This window comes from Crocuta crocuta, unplaced genomic scaffold (assembly GCF_008692635.1).
Source record: "Crocuta crocuta isolate KB4526 unplaced genomic scaffold, BGI_CrCroc_1.0 scaffold44, whole genome shotgun sequence".
NCBI classification, from domain to species: domain Eukaryota; kingdom Metazoa; phylum Chordata; class Mammalia; order Carnivora; family Hyaenidae; genus Crocuta; species Crocuta crocuta.
In genome coordinates this window covers 8,409,081-8,428,909 of record NW_027530179.1, presented here as the reverse complement: position 1 = coordinate 8,428,909, position 19,829 = coordinate 8,409,081, and the positions used below count along the sequence as shown (strand labels likewise).

The 19,829-nt window shown below is 47.4% G+C and overlaps 1 protein-coding gene across 6 annotated transcripts in view; it reads right to left on the bottom strand.

Annotated features, from left to right (window-relative positions):
- Nucleotides 1-19,347, bottom strand: part of MOCS1 (molybdenum cofactor synthesis 1) — a 37,744-nt gene extending 18,397 nt beyond the window's left edge. For 3 of the 6 annotated variants that reach the window (XM_077765005.1, XM_077765007.1, XM_077765009.1), the window contains exons 1-4: nt 19,191-19,347; nt 11,577-11,635; nt 10,816-10,904; nt 10,048-10,215 (exon numbers count right to left, since the gene is read on the bottom strand). In XM_077765005.1, the coding sequence (XP_077621131.1) occupies nt 10,048-10,215; nt 10,816-10,904; nt 11,577-11,635; nt 19,191-19,313 (439 nt within the window). In that variant the 5' untranslated portion in view covers nt 19,314-19,347. Of the gene's footprint in view, nt 1-10,047; nt 10,216-10,815; nt 10,905-11,576; nt 11,704-19,190 lie in introns of all 6 variants that reach the window. The other 3 variants (XM_077765006.1, XM_077765008.1, XM_077765010.1) reach the window with 1 other exon arrangement.
- Nucleotides 19,348-19,829: the final 482 nt, after the last annotated feature.

Here is a 19,829-nt window from a genome sequence, read left to right as displayed (position 1 = left end):
AAATAAAATTCTAGAAAATACCAATACAGAGCACCGAGGTGGCTCAGTCAGCTAAACATCCGACTTTGGCTCAGGTCATGGTCTCTTGATTCGTGGGTTTGAGCCCCGCGTCGGGCTCTGTGCTGACAGCTCAGAGCCTGGAGCCTGCTTCGGATTCTGTGTCTCCCTCTTGCGCCCCCCACTATGCTCCGTATCTGTCTCTCTTTCTCAAAAATAAACAAACAAAAAAACCAATAATGGTGGGGGGGAGGGTTGACAAAATCAAGGGCCTATAAGTATGCTGAAGTTCTCGTCTCTTGTTAGAGAGAAGGAGGGATCACTTATTTAAAAAGCCAAAAGAGAGGGAAAAAAAAAAACATAGAAAAAGTAGGACAAAGGATTATAAAACCAAGTGCAAATATTTCAATAATTACTAAGGTACCGAGAATAAACTCACTAGTTAAGTCAGATTGTCAAATTTGATATGAGAAACAAAAGTAACAGCTATGTGCCGTTATAACAGACATACCTAAGGTATAAAAACATAAAAAGATTTAAAGTAAAAGGGTGAAACCAGATACAATGGTCTGACTAAAGCCAAAAGCAAGCTGATATAACTTTGGTTAAAATAAAATACATAGAACTTAAAGACCCCAAGTATCATTATGGGGAGACCAACTACCTAGTGATAAAAGATCCAATTTATGAAGAAGACATAACAATTCTAATCACATATGAACCTAATAAAGTCATCTCAGCTATATATAAAATAAAATAAAAAAATAGGACCTCTGGGAGATATTAGCCTATCTATCCACTGATTTATTACTGGCAGCCCAAACAGGTAGAAAGCCAGCAAATGAAGATAACTAAAGGTTTGAACAATAAAATTAACCATCTGGATCCAATGAACAAATATAAATGTCTCTATCCAATAATTAAATAACCATTCTCTGCAAGCACACATAGAACATTTATAAAAACTGCCAATACACTAGGTCATAAAGCAAGCCTCAATACATTTTAAAGAATTATCATGTAGTTAAGATTCTCTGACCACTATATAAATTATAATTTAATAATAAAATATAAATGCAAAATCCTTATATTTAGAAACATGTATATTAAAAACAGTACATATTTCATAGATCAAAGAACAAATCAGAATGAAAATTAATAATTATTATAACTAAATTTATGAAAGCAATAAGCTACACCAGGATGGAAACAGAAGTAATAAAATACAGTAAGATTCAACAAATCCAGAAGTTGGTTTCTTGAAGACTAGCACAATAGATAAACTTCTGGTGAGATTTATCAAGAAAAAAAAAAGATAATGTAGAAATAAAGCACAAGATTTAAAATAAAATCAAATTTCAAATAAAATGGATTAAAAAGAAAATATTACTGACAATTTCAAAGCAATAAACTGAAAATAGAATGACAAAGGTCATAAAAAAAAAAAAAGAACTATCAAAACTGACTCTAAAGAAGTCAAGAATTTGAATAGTGCAGTACCATTAAAGGAATTGGAGATTCAGTTAAAAATCTCCATGCAAAGAATATACCAGGTGCAATTTTACAGGTGAGATCTATCAAATTTTTGAAGTGATTACCACAGATTAATACAAACTCCTGCACATGAAAGAATGAGAGGGAACACTATGTACTACAGTTAAATGTTTGTGCCCTGCCTCCCTCCAAATTCACATGTTGAATCTCAACGCTCAATGTTAGAAGGTATGTCCTTTGGGAAGTGATGAGGTCTTGAGGGTGAAGGGATGTGTGCTCTGATACGAGAGAACCCCACAGAGCCCCTTCTGTTACGTGAGGATACAATGAGAGGTCCGTGACCCGGAAGAGAGCCCTCACCTGACCACGCTGGCACCTTGATCTTGGATTTCTGGCCTCTGCTACTGTGAAATAAATGTGTTTTATTTATAAGCTACCTGATCTATGATATTTTGCTAGAGCAGACTGAATGGACTAATATACTACCCAACTTGATATGACAATCAGTTAAGGCAGGCATGGGAATGGCAAATTACATGTCCATTTCACTCATGACTATAATTGTAAAAACTTAAAGTAAACTGGACCTAACAGTAGATAAGAGCATAGTTAACCATGACTAGGTTGGGTGTACTACAGGATTAATATAAAAGAAGCCATATTGTCATTCAGAGTAATAGCATACCAAAAAAAAATCATGAATCATCCTAACATACATTAAAAAAATATAACTTAAATTTGTAAAAAAGCTTTAGTAAGGAAACTTCATTATTTGATTAAAGTTACTTTTGAAAAAATATCATAAGGAATATTCTACATGGGGAAACATCAGGAACATGGTCCTATTACTACTACTATTCCAAATCATTCTTGAGGTCTTAGGTATTGCAATAGAACAAGAAAAGGAAATTAAAGGCAAAAAAGAAAGGGAAAAAAATTCCCTTAGTTGCAGATGATATGGTTGCTAGCATAGAAAACTCCAAAGAATCTAAACTGACATAGTCTCCTAATTCTTGCATCAAATGCTATAATATATCAAAAACAATTAGAAAATGTAATTTTAAAAAATGACACTCTCTGTCAGGACCCTAGCATAAAACAGAATTAATTCTGCCTGTTAAAATAAAAGACTTTAGTGACAGGGCTACTTGCAAAGGTATGGGCAGAATTAAGGGCTCCAACAATGAATATAGCACTCAGACTAGCAACACTGGGGACCCATTACCATGCCTAGGGACAAAGGCAAATGGAGAGAAAATTAAGTTAGGAATCCAACTAAGTCACCATGGAGAGGGAGTTTTAGTCCTGGAGGGAATTCAGTCACTGTCAAAAACCCAGTGCAGAAATCCAAACCATTCAGAAACCCACCAGGCAAGAGACGCTGGGTGACCCTAAGGGTCAGCCACCTAGAACACAGAGAAGGGAAAAGGAAGCAGATGGGTGTGGGAAGATGGGGATATGAACAAAAACAATGTCAGTTCTCCCCAGCTGGATATATACATTTAATGAGATTAAAATCCCAACATGGGGAACTGGGTGGCTCAATCGGTTAAGTGTCTGACTTCGGCTCAGGTCATGATCTCACGGTTCATGGGTTCAAGCCCTGTGTCGGACTCTGTGCTGACAGCTCAGAACCTGGAGCTGCTTCAGATTCTGTGTCTCCCTCTCTCTCTCTCTGCCCTTCCCCTTTTTGTATGCTGTCTCTCTCTCAAAAATAAATATTAAAGACAAATTTTTAAATCCCAACAGATACATATTTTCTTTTCCCTATGAAAAGAAAATTGTAAAAAAATAATTCCATTTACATTATCAAAAAGAATTTTAAAACTTAGGAATTAACCAAGGAGGGAAAGACTTGTTACAATGACAACTATAAAACATTGCTGAAAGAATGAAAGATAAATGGAAACAAAAAATAAACGTCGGCATATATAGTCTAATGATTTTAAGGATGCCTAGACCATTCAATAGGGGAGAGACAGTCTTTTCAGCAAATGGTGCTAGGAAAATTGGATATTTACATGCAAAAGAATGAAGTTGGACACTTACCAAATATCATATACAAAAATTAACTTGAAACGGCTCAAGGTCCTAAATAGAAGCCCTAAAACAATAAAATTTTTAGAAAAAAATCATAGCATAAAAGATTTGTGACACTGGATTTGGCACTGGTTTCTTGGATATGACACCAAAGGCACAAGCAACAAAAGAAAAAATAGACCAATTGGACTTGAGGAATATTTAAAATTTTTGCGCATCAAAAGACGCTATCTACACAGTAAAAGGCAAGACAGAGAATGGAAGAAATATTTCTAAATCATCTATCTGATAAAGGGTTAATACCCAGAATATTAGGGAATTCCTGTAGCTTAGCAACAATAAAACAAGCCAATTCAAAAATGGGTAAAGGATTTGAATAGACATTTCTCCAAAGCAAATAGAGGAATGGCCAATAAGTACTTGAAAAAATGCTCAACATCACTAATCCTCAGGGAAATGCAAGTCAGAATTACAATGATACCACCTCACACACATTAGGATGGTTACCCTCAAAAAAAGAAAAACAAAACAAAACAAAACAAAAACAAAAAACCAGAAACAAATGTTGGAGAGGATGTGGAGAAAGCTGAACCCTGTGCACTGGTAGTGATGTGAAATGGTATAGCTGCTATGGAGAACAGTATGGGGGGCTCACCCCAAAATTAAAAATATAAGTTTAATTTTATTAAATAATAACTGGGTGACTCAGTCGGTTGAGCGTCTGACTTTTTTAAATTTTTTTTTAATAGCTTATTTATATTTGAGACAGAGACAGAGCATGAGCGGGGGAGGGGCAGAGACTGAGGGAGACACAGAATCTGAAACAGGCTCCAGGCTCTGAGCTGCCAGCACAGAACCTGATGCGGGGCTCAAACCCATGAACTGTGAGATCATGACCTGAGCCGAAGTCAGACGCTTAACCGACTGAGCCACCCAGGCGTCCCAAGCATCTGACTCTTGATTTCAGCTCAGATCATAATCTCGCAATTCATGGGATTGAGCCCCATGTCGGGCTCTGTGCTGACAGTGCAGAGCCTGCTTGGGATTCTCTCTCCCTCTGTCTCTGCCCCTCCTTCTGCACACACTCACTCACTCAGTCTCTTCTCAAAAGAAATAAAAACACTTAAAAATAGAATTACCATATGACCCAGCAATTCTACTTCCACTATTTCCTTGAAAGCAGAGTTTCAAAGAGATATTTCTATACCCATGTTCATAGCAGCATTATGGTAGAAGCAAACCCAAGTTGACCAATGAATGGATTACCAAAACATGGTATATATGTAAGCAAAATATTATTCAGCTTTAAAAAGAAATTCTGCAGGGTGCCTGGGTGGCTCAGTCAGTTGAACGTCCGACTTTTAGCTCAGGTCAATCTCCGGGTCGTGGAATTGAGCCGCACATCAGGCTCCACGTTGAGTGTGGAGCCTGCTTAAGATTCTCTCCCTCTCTTCCTCCCTCCCTCCCTTTCTCTCTCTCTGCCCCTCTCCCAACTCATTCTCTCTCTAAAAATAAAAAACAAAAAAATAAATAAAAAAATAAAAAGAAATCTTGCAATATGCTATAACATGGATGAACCTGGAGGGCATGATGCTAAATGAAATGAGCCAGACACACATAAAGACGAATACTGCATGATTCCACTTACATGAAGTTCTTAGAGTAGCCCAAATCATAAAGACAAAGTATAACGGTGGTTGCCAGGGACTGGGGGGAGTGGAGAATGGAGAGTTACTGTTTAATGGATATCAAGTTCCAGATTTACAAAATGAAAAGAGTTCTAGAGATGAATGGTGGGGATGGAGCACAACAGTGTGAATGTACTTAATACCATTGAACTGTCCACTTAAAAATGGTGACGATAATAAGTTTTATGGTATGTATATCTTCAGATAATAAAAAAAGAAAAAGAAATCCCAAGAGAATTTTCCATGAAACTTGCTAAGCTGATTCTAAAACTTCCATGAACAGAAGCATAGCTGAAGCACTACTGAAGAATAAAAAGAACTTTCTCTACCAGATAATGGGTGTATTATGAAGCTACAGTGATTAAGACTGTATGACATTGGCATTAAGATAGACAAGCTAAGCAGAATGGCACTCAAAACACACCAGGGCACACATGGTAGATTTAGAGAGGAAGCAGAGGCTGCAATAAAAAAGAACTAGAGAAAATTATTATCATATGGAAAAAAAATGAAACTGGTTTCCCAAAAATGAACCACAGATGAACTAAGGACTTAAATGCAAAAGACAAAACTTCAACTGTTTTAGTAGAAACAGATGTAGGTGTTCTAGTTGTAGAACTAGATGTAGGTGACCTTGGTTGAGGTGTTTCAGTAAAAAGATATAAAAAGCACTAACCATAAAGGACAAAACTGATCCATTTAGGAACCCCTACTGATCAACAGAACTGTTATACAAAATGTTGCTTATTTTTTCACACTGAGACAAGACATGTGCAACATACATAAAGAACTTTTACCAAACCAATATGAAAGAACAAATAGCTAGACAGAAACATGGGCAGAAGACAAAATGCGCCATTATACAAAAGATATTTTTGGCTGATAAACATGTGAAGAGATGCTTCACCTCATTCTTAAACAGGGAAATATAAATGAAGACCAAATAAAATACCATTTCATCCTCATTCAACTGGCAAAAACCCAGAAAAGGCATAATGAGTGTCGAGGAGGATGTGGTTCAAAGGCTCTCTTAGGTGGAGAGGAGACTGGCATATAACCACTTTGAAAGGTAAGACCAAATTATTTCCCAAAGTTAATCATTTACCCATTCTACAAGGCTGCAATCCCATTCCTCCAGGAAGTGCACACCAGGATGTGTGAACAAGAATAAAAATATTTAAAGTAGCACTACTTAGAACACCAAAACCCTGGCAATAGCCCAAATGCTCACTAACTGGATAAAGTGTGCTATATTCACACAGTGGAACAGCAGAGAATAGGAACAAATTCCTATCCATCCATTCACAGGATGATGTGTATGAAGTGTGGTTGCACTGAAAGAATGTGACCTAAAAGATACACCGCACGATCCTTATAAAGTTCAAAAACACTGTATTTTGTTTAGGTGGGATGCCTGGGTAGCTCAGCTGGATGAGCATCCGGCTCTTGATTTGGGGTCAGGTGATGATCTTAAGGTCCATGATCAAGCCCTGTGTCGGGCTGTGCGCTAACAGCACGGAGCCTGCTTGAGATCCTTCCTCTCTCTCTCTGTCCCTCCCCTGCTTGTGCACATATTCTGTCTAATAAGTAAACAAACTTTAAAAAAAAAAAAAAAAAAGGAGATAGGGAATGATAGATTAAAAAAAATCCTAAACCTCTGCTATGACATGATACCTGCTGGCCACATGTGGTGATTTCAATTACTTAAAATGTAATAAAGTTACCAGTTCAGTTCCTGAGTCACACGGGTTTCACCCAAGTGCCCAAGGCTACATGTGAGTACTAGCTCCCACATCACATGACACCAATCCACAACGTTTGCACCACCGGGCGAAGTGCTGTTGGGCAGTACTGCTCGCAAAGAGCTCAGCTGCAAGGGGTGAGGAATTCGTTCCCACATAAGCCGGGTGGGAGAAGTCTCGGGCAGTCTGGGGCTGGCAACGGGATTCACAGCCAACACAGGTGGGGAGCAGAGCGGGCTGGGCAGTCTCCCCGTGGGGAGTTTTGCAGCACCCGGCCCAAGGCAGGGATCCGAAGTGGTCAGGCCAGCAGGCTCAGACAAACCCGCAACCTGGGTGGGGTCCCTGGGTACTCCAGCCTGGGAGCATGGGGACAAGTGTTGGTGAGCATCCCCACTCTGCTATTCCCTCCCCTCCCCTCAGCCCTGCTTCCCCACTAGTACCTACTGCTCTGAGGAAGTACCTCTGGGGAAGACTGAGGAGCTTGGCTGAGAGATGTCTAAGTGTTAGTAAGCATGGCACCAGAGCAATCCAAGGCCTTGCAGCTGCCATTTTTTGGAGCACTATCAGGGACAAGAGGAGGGCTGTCTTTCCCAGGACACCCATGCCCTTGGGGGTGGGAGGTAAAGCCCCCTAAGCAGGTCACTGCGGCCAGGTCCTTGTCCTACGTAGCATCCCTATGCTGATCAACTCTCATCCACCCCATGGAATCAGCCAGGACCCATAACCACGGGCCATTACAGCAGGGAAGACCCTTGCAGAGGCCAGTGCACAGATGAGGGCACTGAGGCCCGGGGCGGGTAAGGAATCTGCATGAGTTCACGTGGCGGGGCGGCGGCAGATGGGGACAGGGCCGCCAGCTTTCCTGACTTCCATTCTTCCCTCCATGTAGGTCAGCAGCTCCCATGGAAGAACCTGTGTACCCAGGTCTGTCCTCAGTCACTCCTCTCCATCTGGCAGGGATCCCTGCCCCCTCTGCCCCCCCACAGGCCCTGGCACGGAACACAGGGGTTGAAGATGAAACCTGTGCCAGAGGGCAGAGACTATGGCCTGAACGAGGGGGCCGGGCCTGGCAGCCAGCCGGGTTCAGCAGGTTCAGTACCTTCCTGGAACCCAGTCTGCTTTGAGCTCTGAGGAGCCACCTGGAGCAGGGGTCAGCTCCCCTGGGCTGGCGCATCCAGCGGAGGGTTGATGGCAGGATCCCAGGTCACATGACCAGCGTGGGCTGGTGGACTGGCTACGGGGAAGGAGGGAAGAAAAGGCTGACAGCGGCACCTTCTTTGGGCTTCCACAACTCCTGGGCTCCCCTTTCTCAGTCTTTCTCGGACAGCTGGCGCCAGTGGCTGCTCCCACCCATGGGCTGTGGGTCCTCAACACCAGGGCCTGCAGTCCATTTGCCTTTGTGCCCCCAGCACAGTATCGGGAACATGAGAAGGTTTCAGAGAAGTCACTGAACCAGCGAATGAGGCAGAGGACGGAGGCCTGGGAGACCCCATCCAGAGCAGCGAGCTTGGCAGTCAAGAACACAGAACCTTATTTCCCTCTGATTTCATCATCTAGAACTACAAGAGCAAAGATCTGTCTCTGCCTGCCGCTGGGGTGTAGAAGCAACGCATGGCAGGAGGGCCTCCAGCTGACCCCTTATGGAGCCACGCGCCGGGCACTGCCTGCTCACTTCCTCCTCAGATCAGCCTCATCCTTACCTGGAGGCTCAGAGTGGCTTTTTACAAGCTGCCCAAAGGCATGCTGCTAGTAAGAGGCACAGCCGACATTCATACACAGGTATCTCCTACTCCAGAGATCATACTCCAAACCAATAAGCATCAGCCAGCATCAGTTACCTGTCCAGGCATGTTCCCAGGTGCCGGGATTATAAAACCTGCCTCGGTTCCCTGAGAGCTTTCACATCCGTCAATGGGAGGGAGAGCCAACACAAAGGAGACATAAATATTCAACCAAGTAACATAACACTGGATGAGACAAATGCTATGAAGAAAAAATAAGATAGGATAAGGGGATCGAGTAGAGGGTTCGCCACACTTTTTCTGCAAAAGGCCTGACAGTAATATTTTTGGCTTTGCTGGCCACCTGGTCTTTGGTACCACCTATTCAACGCTGCAGAAGCAGCCCTGGGAGTTGTGTAAATGAGCGGGTGCAGCTATGTTCCAATAAAACTTTATTCCCAAACAGTGAACTTATGATTTCATGTCATTGCCATGTGTCACAAAACCCTATTCTGCTTTTGATTTTTTTTTCAACCACTTAGAAATATAAAAACCATCCTCAGGGGCGCCTGGGTGGCTTAGTCAGTTAAGCGTCTGACTTTCGCTTAGGTCATGATCTCGCGGTTCGTGGGTTCGAGCCCCGCGTCGGGCTCTGTGCTGACTGCCAGCTCAGAGCCTGGAGGCTGTTTCAGAGTCTGTGTCTTCCTCTCTCTCTGACCCTCCCCGGCTCACGCTGTCTTTCTCTCTCCTAGAAATAAATAGAAAACATTGAGAAAAAAAAACAAAAAAAAAACCATCCTCAGCCTGCAGGCCATACATAAACCGGCAGTAGCCCAGGTTAGGCCTGTGGGCTCTAGCTTGCCAAGTTCAGAGACAGAAGGTGGCTGGGGTGTGTATGTGGAGATGTACTCTAGAGACAGTGGTCAAGGACTCCTCTCCAAGGAGATCCTTTGTGAGCAGAGACCTGAACAAGGCAAGCAGTGTGCCCTGGGCTCCCAGCAAAGGGAAGAGCAAGGACAAAGACCCAGCGGTGTGAATGGAGGCTGAAGGGCAGGCAAGAAATCTCAGAGGTCAGCAGAAGCCAGAGCACGTGGGCCTCAGGGCCCTGGTGAAGATTTCAGTCTAAACATGACAGCAAGCCACCAGGCTCTGGCACTTACTCGCTTCCTAACACTGAGCAAATTACTGAACTTCTGTGCGTCATTTTCTAAGAAAATAGGAATAACAAAGGTAGTCGTCTCAGAAGGTAGTAGGACTAAGGGGACATTATGCTCTGAATGGATGTCAACTGTCGATACGAATACTGAAGTCCAGCCGGATGAGGCCGGAGCTGGGAGAAGTGGCCACAGCTTTGGTCAAACTCACCCACAATGTCCACCACATCTGGCCGGATGAGCGGCTCTCCCCCGGTAAGCCGGATCTTGTCTACACCTTCTTTTACAAAGAGCCGGGCAAGGGTCAGGATCTCCTCTGTGGTCAGGAGGTCAGCCTTGGGCGTCAGTGGGACGCCCTCCTCAGGCATGCAGTACTGACCTGAGGGGAGCGGAGGGAACAGAGAGGCAGGACGTGACCACAGCGGTTGGGCCCACGGTGCCTCCAGACCCCCACTCCATGACCATCCATTCCTGGATGGTGAGGAGCAACCTCACCAAATGTGAGCTAGTACAGACCCTACAGACTGTCTCTCGGCCTCATGTTTCTCATCTGTAACATGTCAACAACCCCTCTTCCCTCAGAGGGGAAGCTGAGGGTATAGATTAAAGAGGATGAAGCAGGCAGAGAGCAGAACCCAGCTTGAAGTGGGGGACAAGCGGCTGATTCCCTCAGCACACGGGGTGGCTGAGCAAGGTCTGCCTGGAAGGCCAGGGCCCCTGAGCCCACTCCTTCTGGTGCTGTTCACCCTCTTTCATTTCATCTGGCTTGGGAAACAGTTACCCCTGCGTGTTTGGGTCACGAAGTGAAACAGGCTGGGAGGTATTCTCTGACATATTAGAAGTCAGTCTCCTCTATAGTGACAGGCATTCTCACACCCAGTCAGGTTATCAGCTCCATTTCACAGGTTGGAAAACTGAGGTACTACTTGCTCAGGGTGAGGTATCAGAATGGGGCAAGTGAGGGTGCATCATCCCCTACCATCAGCTCCTGTGGGAGTTTTGTCAAGGACTGGGTCAACCTCTGTCATAGGGTCCTGTAGTCCAATTAGTGATGGGTCCAGAATGGGTCTTTTAAGATAGAACAGAACAGGTAACGAGTATCAGAACATTGGGACTGCATGCAGTGAGTACTGTTTGGTTAAACATTTACTACACACACACATGTATTTATTGGGCCATGAAATAAATACATTTGTTATTGGGAGCTACCATGGAAAGCAGGAGGGAGGGACAAACAAACTTTGGGAAGTCCCTCCAGCAGTGGCCACACCCCCAGAGCACTCCACAAACGAGTACTCTGTGTATCTGCCTGGCCCCAGACAACTTCCATCACGGGACTGGGGTGTCTCCATAGCTGGCAGTGCTGGCCATGGGCACTGCTGTGTACCTCATGTGTTTACGGTGTCTGGGACCCCCACGCCTGCCCCTGACCACGTCCTGAACTTCAGGAACCACGTGAAACAGCAGGAAAGGGGACAGAGTCCTGAAGAGTGAGATTTAGGTCCAATCTCAATTATAATTCTGTTCTCAAATCCAGTCCCAAGTAGAAGCCAGCTCCCAGGATCATAAAACTCAACCTTGACCCCCATCTTGCTCCAGAACCCCAGCTGGCAAGCAGGGAAGAAGGGTGGGCAGAGAGGCCGGTTAAGAGGAATGGGGAGGGCTGAGGAGGATTCCTGGGTCTGGGGACAGTTCAGAAGCTGCTTCAGCAGGGGACAGGGGCCCAGGAAGGTGACTCACATCTGAGGTTGCACTTCTCGGTGAGGGAGATCCGCAGGTAGCTGTGTTGCCGGCCGAAGCTGTCGGTGAGGAAGGCGGAGAAGGGGGCTGCGTGCTCCCGCAGGAACTGTCTCCGCCTGGACAGCTCCTGCAATGCAGCCGGAGTAAATGTGGGCCTCTGTGCCCTGGCGGTGGGAGAGGGGAGGAAGAGCCAACCTGGGGACAGAAGCCCCCTCCCATCAGACATTCCCTCCCCCACCTTCATCCCTGACATCTGGGTGGGCTCTGCAGTCCTGCGGGGGGTGGGGTTTCTCCCTCTCACTCACAGACTGGGAAACAGGCCTGCAGGGAAGGACCTGTTCCCCAGACCCCAAATCAGCCCCAGGGTGTGGGACCTCTATGGGGACAAAGCTGCCCTGCCCCCTTTCTCTCCCTGTCACCCCCTTACATCCCTTCAAAGGAGGCCTGTCCAGGAACAAACACCTCCAGTATTTCCTAGATGGGCCTATGGGAGAGAATGAGCCACCCAGCAACTATGCCAGCTGGCAAGCATATCCAGAATGGAAGAGAGGAGGTGGGTAACCCAGAGGAGATGGCCTAGGCTGCTGCCACCGCACTGCCTGGGACACACGGTGAGCCGCTTCTCCAACCAAACCTCCTATTCCTTACCTCTGCAATGGGAGACAGAAGGAGCTCAAAGCAAACTCACCAACTCTGAGGGATGGGTGTCACACAGGCCACCTCCCCATAACTACCCCCCCATTGGCTGGGGTCCCTGGGGCCTCACCACCCAGGAAGACCCAACAGGCCAAGAAGTTGGGAGCAGCAGAGGACTCCACACAGCTGCGGAAGGGAAGGGGGATGGGAAGGGAGATGGGAAGGGGGGATGGGCATGGGGAGGGCTCCCCTCATGCAGAAGGCTTTTGGAGGGCAAGGACAGCACAACCGAGGAGGCCTGCAGAAGGAATGGGGCCACCAGCTTCTAGAAAGGCATGATGGAGGGGCTGGGAGGATCACCCGCTAACCCCCTGTAGAGATTGCCCCAGTCTTCATCCTCTACCCCACCCATTGCTGGGAACCATCATGCACCCACTGTCCAGGACCTAAGAGGGAGGAGATTGCTAGAATGCTCCCTGCAAGGCCCAAACTCCTCCTGGGGAGAGAAAGGAGGCAGCCAACCTCACCCTTTTCCCAAGCCGGATCTAGTCTGATGTGCTTTGAGAGCACAACCCTTGGTCATGACAGAAGCTGAGGAGATAGCTGTTCCACAGAAGAAACATTTACACAATATCTCAAAGTGTCCACAGAATGCTCTCTGCTCAATTCGCACACCTACCCCCAGAAGAGATTACTGCAACCAAAGCTTGGATGGGGTTCAAGAACATCATTGGCAGGATTCAAATCCAGGTTGTTTGAGTCCAAGTTCTAAGTGCCTCCCTCTAACTGCAAAGGGCAAATCCAAAAAGGCACATGGGATGGCACACAAGGTGGGGAGAAGTCCTTTCTTTAGAATCTTTATAACAAAGGAATTAAGACCCGGTGGTCGTTCATGAGGTCTATGGACAGGGATCTGCACCAAGCGCCCTTGGTTTCTGGGCCAGGTGTGATCTGACACCCTGAGAAAGCTCCCCAACTTCTCCAGGCCTGTTTTCCCAGTTGTAAAATAAGAACACAGCTATGTGCTCGGGTGAGTGAAGGGAGGAGGAGGAAGGGGGAGGTTCAGGAAGCTGGCAGATAAACACCTAGGATTATCACGGTCTTGTAATCTAAGACAGCAGAAGGCCACAGGCCCCCGAGGCCCAGGGTAACCGTTCACCTGCACCCAGCAAGAAGGAACCTTGACTTCGGCGACCTTCTGAGCCCTTGCTGCACATTAGAACCACCTGGCCGCTTAAGAAAAAACTTCCACTGGGGCGCCTGGGTGGCTCAGTTGGTTAAGTGTCAGACTTCGGCTCAGGTCATGATCTCAATTCATGGGTTCGAGCCCTGCGTTGGGATCTGTGCTGATAACTCAGAGCCTGGAGCCTGCTTCAGAGTCTGTCTCCCTCTAGCTCTCTGCCCCTCCCCCACTCACGTTCTGTCTCTCTCTCTCTCTCTCAAAAATAAATAAAAATTAAAAAAAAAAAACTTCTACTGGAGACCAACTCAATTTGGATCTCTGAGCACTCACATTTTTAGTCTGTCTATGTGGTTCTAACGTATACGTGGGGTCAAGGGCCACTGACTCACATACTTACAACGGAGTGAAAACATGTGAGGGTGCTTGCAGGATTTTCCTGAGTCCATAAGGGTGACCTCACTCTGCCCACCCCAAGGCCAGTGTCCCCACCATCCTCCAAGAAATCCTGCCCACAATCCAATGACAACCAAGCCACAGTCATTTCTGTGAGCTGCTGTCTGCTATAATCCCAACAGGACCTCTTACCTTCCTGCTCACCCCACTGCCTTTCCACCAGTAGCCTTGGGGGTGGAGCACAAGCCACTACAGAGTCAAGAGCCCCAATGGCCTCGAGTCCAAGAGATCAGATGCCTGGAAGTCCGGATTTCCGGCAGAGGGGCACCCAATTCTTCATCAACAGCTATTTGCAATCCAGGCATCCGTTCATCGTCCCAGAAGCCACCCCCTCACTAGTCACCCTCACCCTAATCTTGACATGTTGGGGGTTGGTGGCTGGGTGACAGAGGAGCCAAAGGAAAGGAATTGGGAGCAAATGAGAGGACCAAGGAACATGACTCAGCAGAAACAGGGCAGCAAGCATCATCATGGGGCAACAAAGAATGGAATCAGGCAGTCTGTTGTGGCCCTGGGAGGTGCAGGCCGGAATTCACCGCTGAGACCTGGGGAGATTTTATCTAGATTCNGAGCTGAAAACTCTTCACTTTCATGTTAACAAGCCTCATCCCTGCCTCTTCTCTCCTCCAACACTGCATGTCCTACTTTCAGTCTTCTATTTTTCCCTTTCCTTTAAACCCCCTGGAGAAAAAAAAATCAGCACCAGTCAGAGGAGCCCTGGACCCAGAGGGCATTTCCGGGCAGGGGGGACAGCGATGCCTCTCACCCAAGAAGGGCTGGGGCACGTCAGAAGGAGCAGAAGGCCCTTAGCTGCTCATATTCTCAGGGCCCCAGCCTGGACCAGACTGCTTCCCCCGTGTGGGGAAGCCCTCCTGCCTGATTCTGTATCCCAGTGTCTACACAGTATGCTACTGTATGGATGAACAAATAGGCTGGTCCTTAATCAGAAGAGCAAGGTGGTGTGTGCAAAGCCAGTCACAGTGGGGTCATTCATTTCCAGGCTTGTCTCTCCTTCCAAATGCTTTCGTCAAGTACAGCAGCTCTCAACTCTGGTCACACATCTAAATAGCCAGGAGTGCTTCTGAGAAGTGCTGATACCAGAGCCCCACTCCAAAGAGTGACTCCACTGCTCTGAGATGGGGCTCTGGCCTTTTATTTTATTTTATTTTATTTTATTTTATTTTATTTTATTTTAATGTGTCAGCTCTTCCCTCTGTAGCTTGGCTGAGGACCACTGGCCCAGCAAGACGAGGATCAGGAGCTCTTTTAATTCGGGGAGTACTTGTTGACTCTGAGCAGAGGATCTGGGAGCAGATAAACCTGAATTACAGGACTGGCTTTATGACTAACTAGCCATAGAGCAAATCACCCAAATTCTTTAGGCCTTAGTTTCCTCATCCATAAAAGGTGTAAAATAATTCTACCTAACTCAGTTGGAGGAGTTCTGGCACTCTGCCATTTTCTTAATATAATTCCTACTTACATATACTGATCTATTAAACATGCTTGTGGAGAAGCACCACAAATGTGTGTGCTGTGAGTAGCTGTCTTGGTCTTGCCAGCTTCGCTGGTCCTTCAAGGTCCCCATGCTAGTTAATGGTAGATGGGCCAAGGCTGGGGTTTCAGACCTGTTGTCACACCACCCAAAGCAGGACAAGTGGGGTCTGGGCTCCTCCAGGACCATGGATACAAGTGCAGGTAACCACGCCCCAGGCAGCCTACTGTAGGCTCCTGGTTATATCTTGCCTACCTACCCACTGCAGATTGGGGCGTGGTGGGGTGGAGAAGGGTGGTACCAAGGAGTTGGTTAAGGGACAGACGCTGCCCTCAAGGTAGTCCCTAACTTTGGGCATTGGTTTGAATGAGAAAGGCCAGCTCCCAAATAGTTCTAGAGTATAATAAGCAAGGTGATTCAAGAGAAAAAGAACACATGATAAACTCTGATATCAGTGGCTCTGATTTCGGATCCCTGTTGATTTGGGATGATGTATACCAGGGGTGCCTTGAAGTTAATCTCTACTAAACAAGAAAACGGAGGGGTGCCTGGGGGGCTCAGTCAGTCAAGCGTCCAACTCTTGGTTTTGACTCAGGTCATGATCTCATGGTTTTGTGGGTTCGAGCCCCGTGTCGGGCTCTGTGCTGACAGTATTACAGAGCCTGCTTGGGATTCTCTGGATCCCTCTCTCTTTCTGCTCCTCCCTCGCTTATACTGTCTGTCTCTCCCAAAATAAATAAATAAACTTAAAAAATTAAAAAAAAAAAACAAAAAACACAATAAGACCTAGCAACATGCCGAGTCCCAGGTCTGGATCTACCCCTCTCCCTCCCTCCACCCCTCCCTTAAGTGTGAGGTCTTTACACCTATGGCTCCTGGCTCAGATAATCACACTTCACTGAAGCAAAGATTCTGAAGGAAAGACTAGAACTCAAGATAAGCCCTTAAAGTTCTTTCCCTTCATGTGCCACTGCCCCAGACCAGCCCCTGCTGTCCTCTTCTACCTTCACCTCCTACATCCACTTCCTTCCTGCATAACCCCCTCTCCAACATTTGGTCTTTCTGGACGTCTGAAAAGCTCGGTGCCTCTGCCTTGCCAAAAGTCACCCTCTCCCCTGCTTCTGCCCCAAGGCAGCAGGCCCAGGACCTGAGGAGAGGCCCCTGTGATCTGTCCCTATGACAACTTCATGGAGCCTGGAGGAAGAAAGAGGGGTGGAGTGCTTCCAGGCCAGGGTAAGCACTGCAGAGAAGGTTGTGTGCGCCACCCCAATCAGGCCAGCAGGTAGCTGCGTCTCCCCTACCCACCTGCCCACTTTACCCACACTCCGCCACCTCCCCTTTCCACCTGTAGAAGCTATTGAACCTATCCTTGGACCAAGCCAAAGGGCCACTTTCCACTGCCCTCCGAGCTAGCAACCACTGCACACCTCACCCCCCTCTCACACCCACACCCTGGCACACAGACAGCACTCAGTGGCCTTTCCCTCTGACTTTCCCTGCAGGGAAAGGTATCCTGCAGGAAGGGAAGCGAGGACAGGGATTCCCAATGCCCTACGCCTGCTCTTGCCAACTGGCAAGCTCTGAATAGGCTGATGGTATATATCTCCAGCCTTGCCTCACCTCTGAGATTTTCTTAAAGACATTCTGTGCCCTCCCCCACTGTGTAAAGATGGGCTGGTCCAACCCTCTGGTTTTGTGTTTGCCTTTTTTTTTTTTTTTTTAAAGTTTATTTATTTAGAGAGAGGCAGTGAGAACCCCAGGAGCTCCGTGGTATCAGCACAGAGCCCAACATGGGGCACAATCCCATGACTGAGATCATGACCTGAGCCGAAATCAAGAGTCGGATGCTTAACTGCCTGAGCCACCCAGGAGCCCCAACCCTCTGGTTTTAAAGACATGTAGAGAGGGGAAGGGACAGCCCCAGGACGCAAGTGAAATTGGAGGCAGAGTGAAGGTGAAAACCTGGAGCTCCCTGTCCAGCGTTCCACTATTCCACATGCCCCCTCACTAGCTGGGTTTCAAACAGCCAAAAATATCTGTTGACGCTACTACCTGCAGAGTACTGTGTTAAGCACCATGCAGAAAGGCGGGGGAGCACCCAACACTCAAGGAACAACCTGCCTGCTGAGGATCACCCTAGTGGGAAGTGTCCAGCATAGGAAGTCTACGACTAAGTAGTGGAAAGAATAGCCACCCTGAGTGTAAAATGGGGACCACTGGGACACAGCACGCACCAATGGTGGCAAGGTTAACAATAATTATGACACATACGTACATAACACAACACTTACGTGTGTCAGGCTTCGTTCTAAGTACATATATTAACTTTTTAAGTCTCTATAACCACCCTATGAAGTAGACACTTATTCCCAATTTACAAATGAGAAGGCTGAGACACGGAGATGTAAAGGGATCTGCTGAAGTTCATTGTATCTACTAAGGGGAAGGGCTGGAATGCCTTCCAGTCCTGGCATTCTGCTCCAGAGTCTGTGTTCTTAAACTGCTAATTCTACCTCCCCTTAAAGGGTAAAGGAAAGGGCGGGAGAGCCTCTCGCCCTCCCCTCCCTGCCAGGAAGAGGCATAGAGTCTGATTTCCTGCTCCCTTACTTTTCAGCTCTGTGACTCCAGGGAAGTTAACCTCAGGGAGACCCCCTCACCTGAAAATGCAAATTCCTGACCTCACATGGCTTACCGAGAGGACTAAAGGATACCAAGTATGAAGTCACTTAGCACAGGTCCTCTTGTGAGAGGCACAAAGGAAATTAAGGGCAGGAGGAAGAAGAAACTTCCCTTTCACTGAATTTTTAAAGCTTTCTCAGCAATCTTTGCTTTCCTCCTTCTTCCCTCAGGGAAGCTGGGAGTTCAAGGATACTGAAAAACTTCACTTCCCAGCAAGGAGGCCTGATTATCTGAGGATTCTAGAAGGGATCAGACTTGGGGGAAAGCAAGTCAGGCTGGGGCCCTCGCCTCACTGAGCCACAGTGGCAGTGGTGTGGAGGGACACAATGACTCTCAGGACACGAAGCCTGGTGCTAGGGAACGGGAAAAGAACAACTGGATGGGTCCAGAAAAGAGGTTTCACCAAACGAAAAAGACCTGCTTCTCTCCAAATTATCCTGAGCGCATGGGCAAAAAAACACCACCAAACTTAAAACTTGTTAGGACGTGAATCATTCTGTGGGATGCTGTGAAGGACTGTAGGGACCGCTCCCAAACCTTAAGGAAAACTGGGATTCTCTTAAGGAAAAAGAGGATCCTGCTCCATTCTGCTTCAGAATGACGCTCAGCCCTCCTAAGGGACAGGATGAAACTGAAAGAGTCAGTGAAGGACAAGTTGCAGAGCGCTGTGACTACAGAAGTGACAACTGACTACCGGTGGCACCAAGGTGACATTTTTAGCCACTGTCACGCTGTGAACCAGGGTGTCACACAAGAACACCTGATCGCACACAGACAACCTCCACTGAGGGGGAGGGAGCAAAGGCTCAAGAAACAGGGTGGGTGAGGCAGGGCTGAGAAGGGCACTCATAACGACTCACTGGACGCAGAACCCTACCTGCCTGCGCCCCCATCTCTGGCAGTCACTCTTACCTGCAAGGGGGTTCCATGGCTGGGTGGACAGGGAGGTGGTTAAGCAGCACCCCAAGAAGCGCCTTCGCCTTGGGGTATCGGGTGAGACTGGACAGTTCAGAGAGCATTCCTCCACTCTTCTCCCCACCCCCAATTAAGCGTTGAAGGGTCCCTCCCAGAAGCGGCCACTGCGGCCCAGCCTGAATGTTTCTCGGGGTAAGGGACAGCTGGCCACGCCGCCCGTCCGCGGGGAAGGTGTGGATCTGGGCGGGCTCACCTCCGCTGCAGTTTGGGAGGGCTCCCCAGGGCGGTGCTGCGTCACTGGAGCCCCCGAGCTGCAGCTCCGGACGCTGGACCTCAGCACCCGCCGCAGCATCCGGGACACTGGCCTCGCCGCCATAAAGCCTGTCCGCTGGGCGAGCCTCCACTGGGTAGTAGGCTTCAGGAACGCACTAGCCCTGGGATCGCTGCCCGGGGTCCTCGAGGCAGGGGCGGAGCGTGGGCGGGGCCCACGCAGCCAATCGGCGAGGGCGCCGCAACGCGTGGCCTCCTGGGAGTTGTAGTTCACCCCGCCTCTCCTTCTAGGGCTTGGGAAGCGTTAGTTCAAAGTCAGCAGAAGATCCCAATCTTTCTACAGGCTTCTTGGACTGCGCCAGTCCAGGACCTAAGTGGTGGTGTGACCAGCACAAACTGCTGTAGGCAGGGCAGGACTAGGGCCAGGTGAACGAAGCATTACCTTGGGCACAAAATTTAAACACTTGCCAAAAAAGTAAGTTATCAAGATAAATTATATTTACTGCAGTATTTTTAAAAGATTTAATGCTAAAAAAAAGTCCATGATGGACAAAATAATATTTTATATGAAGACAAGATCTGACCCAGCACATTTATGTCTCATCTCACTACCTTAGTGTAG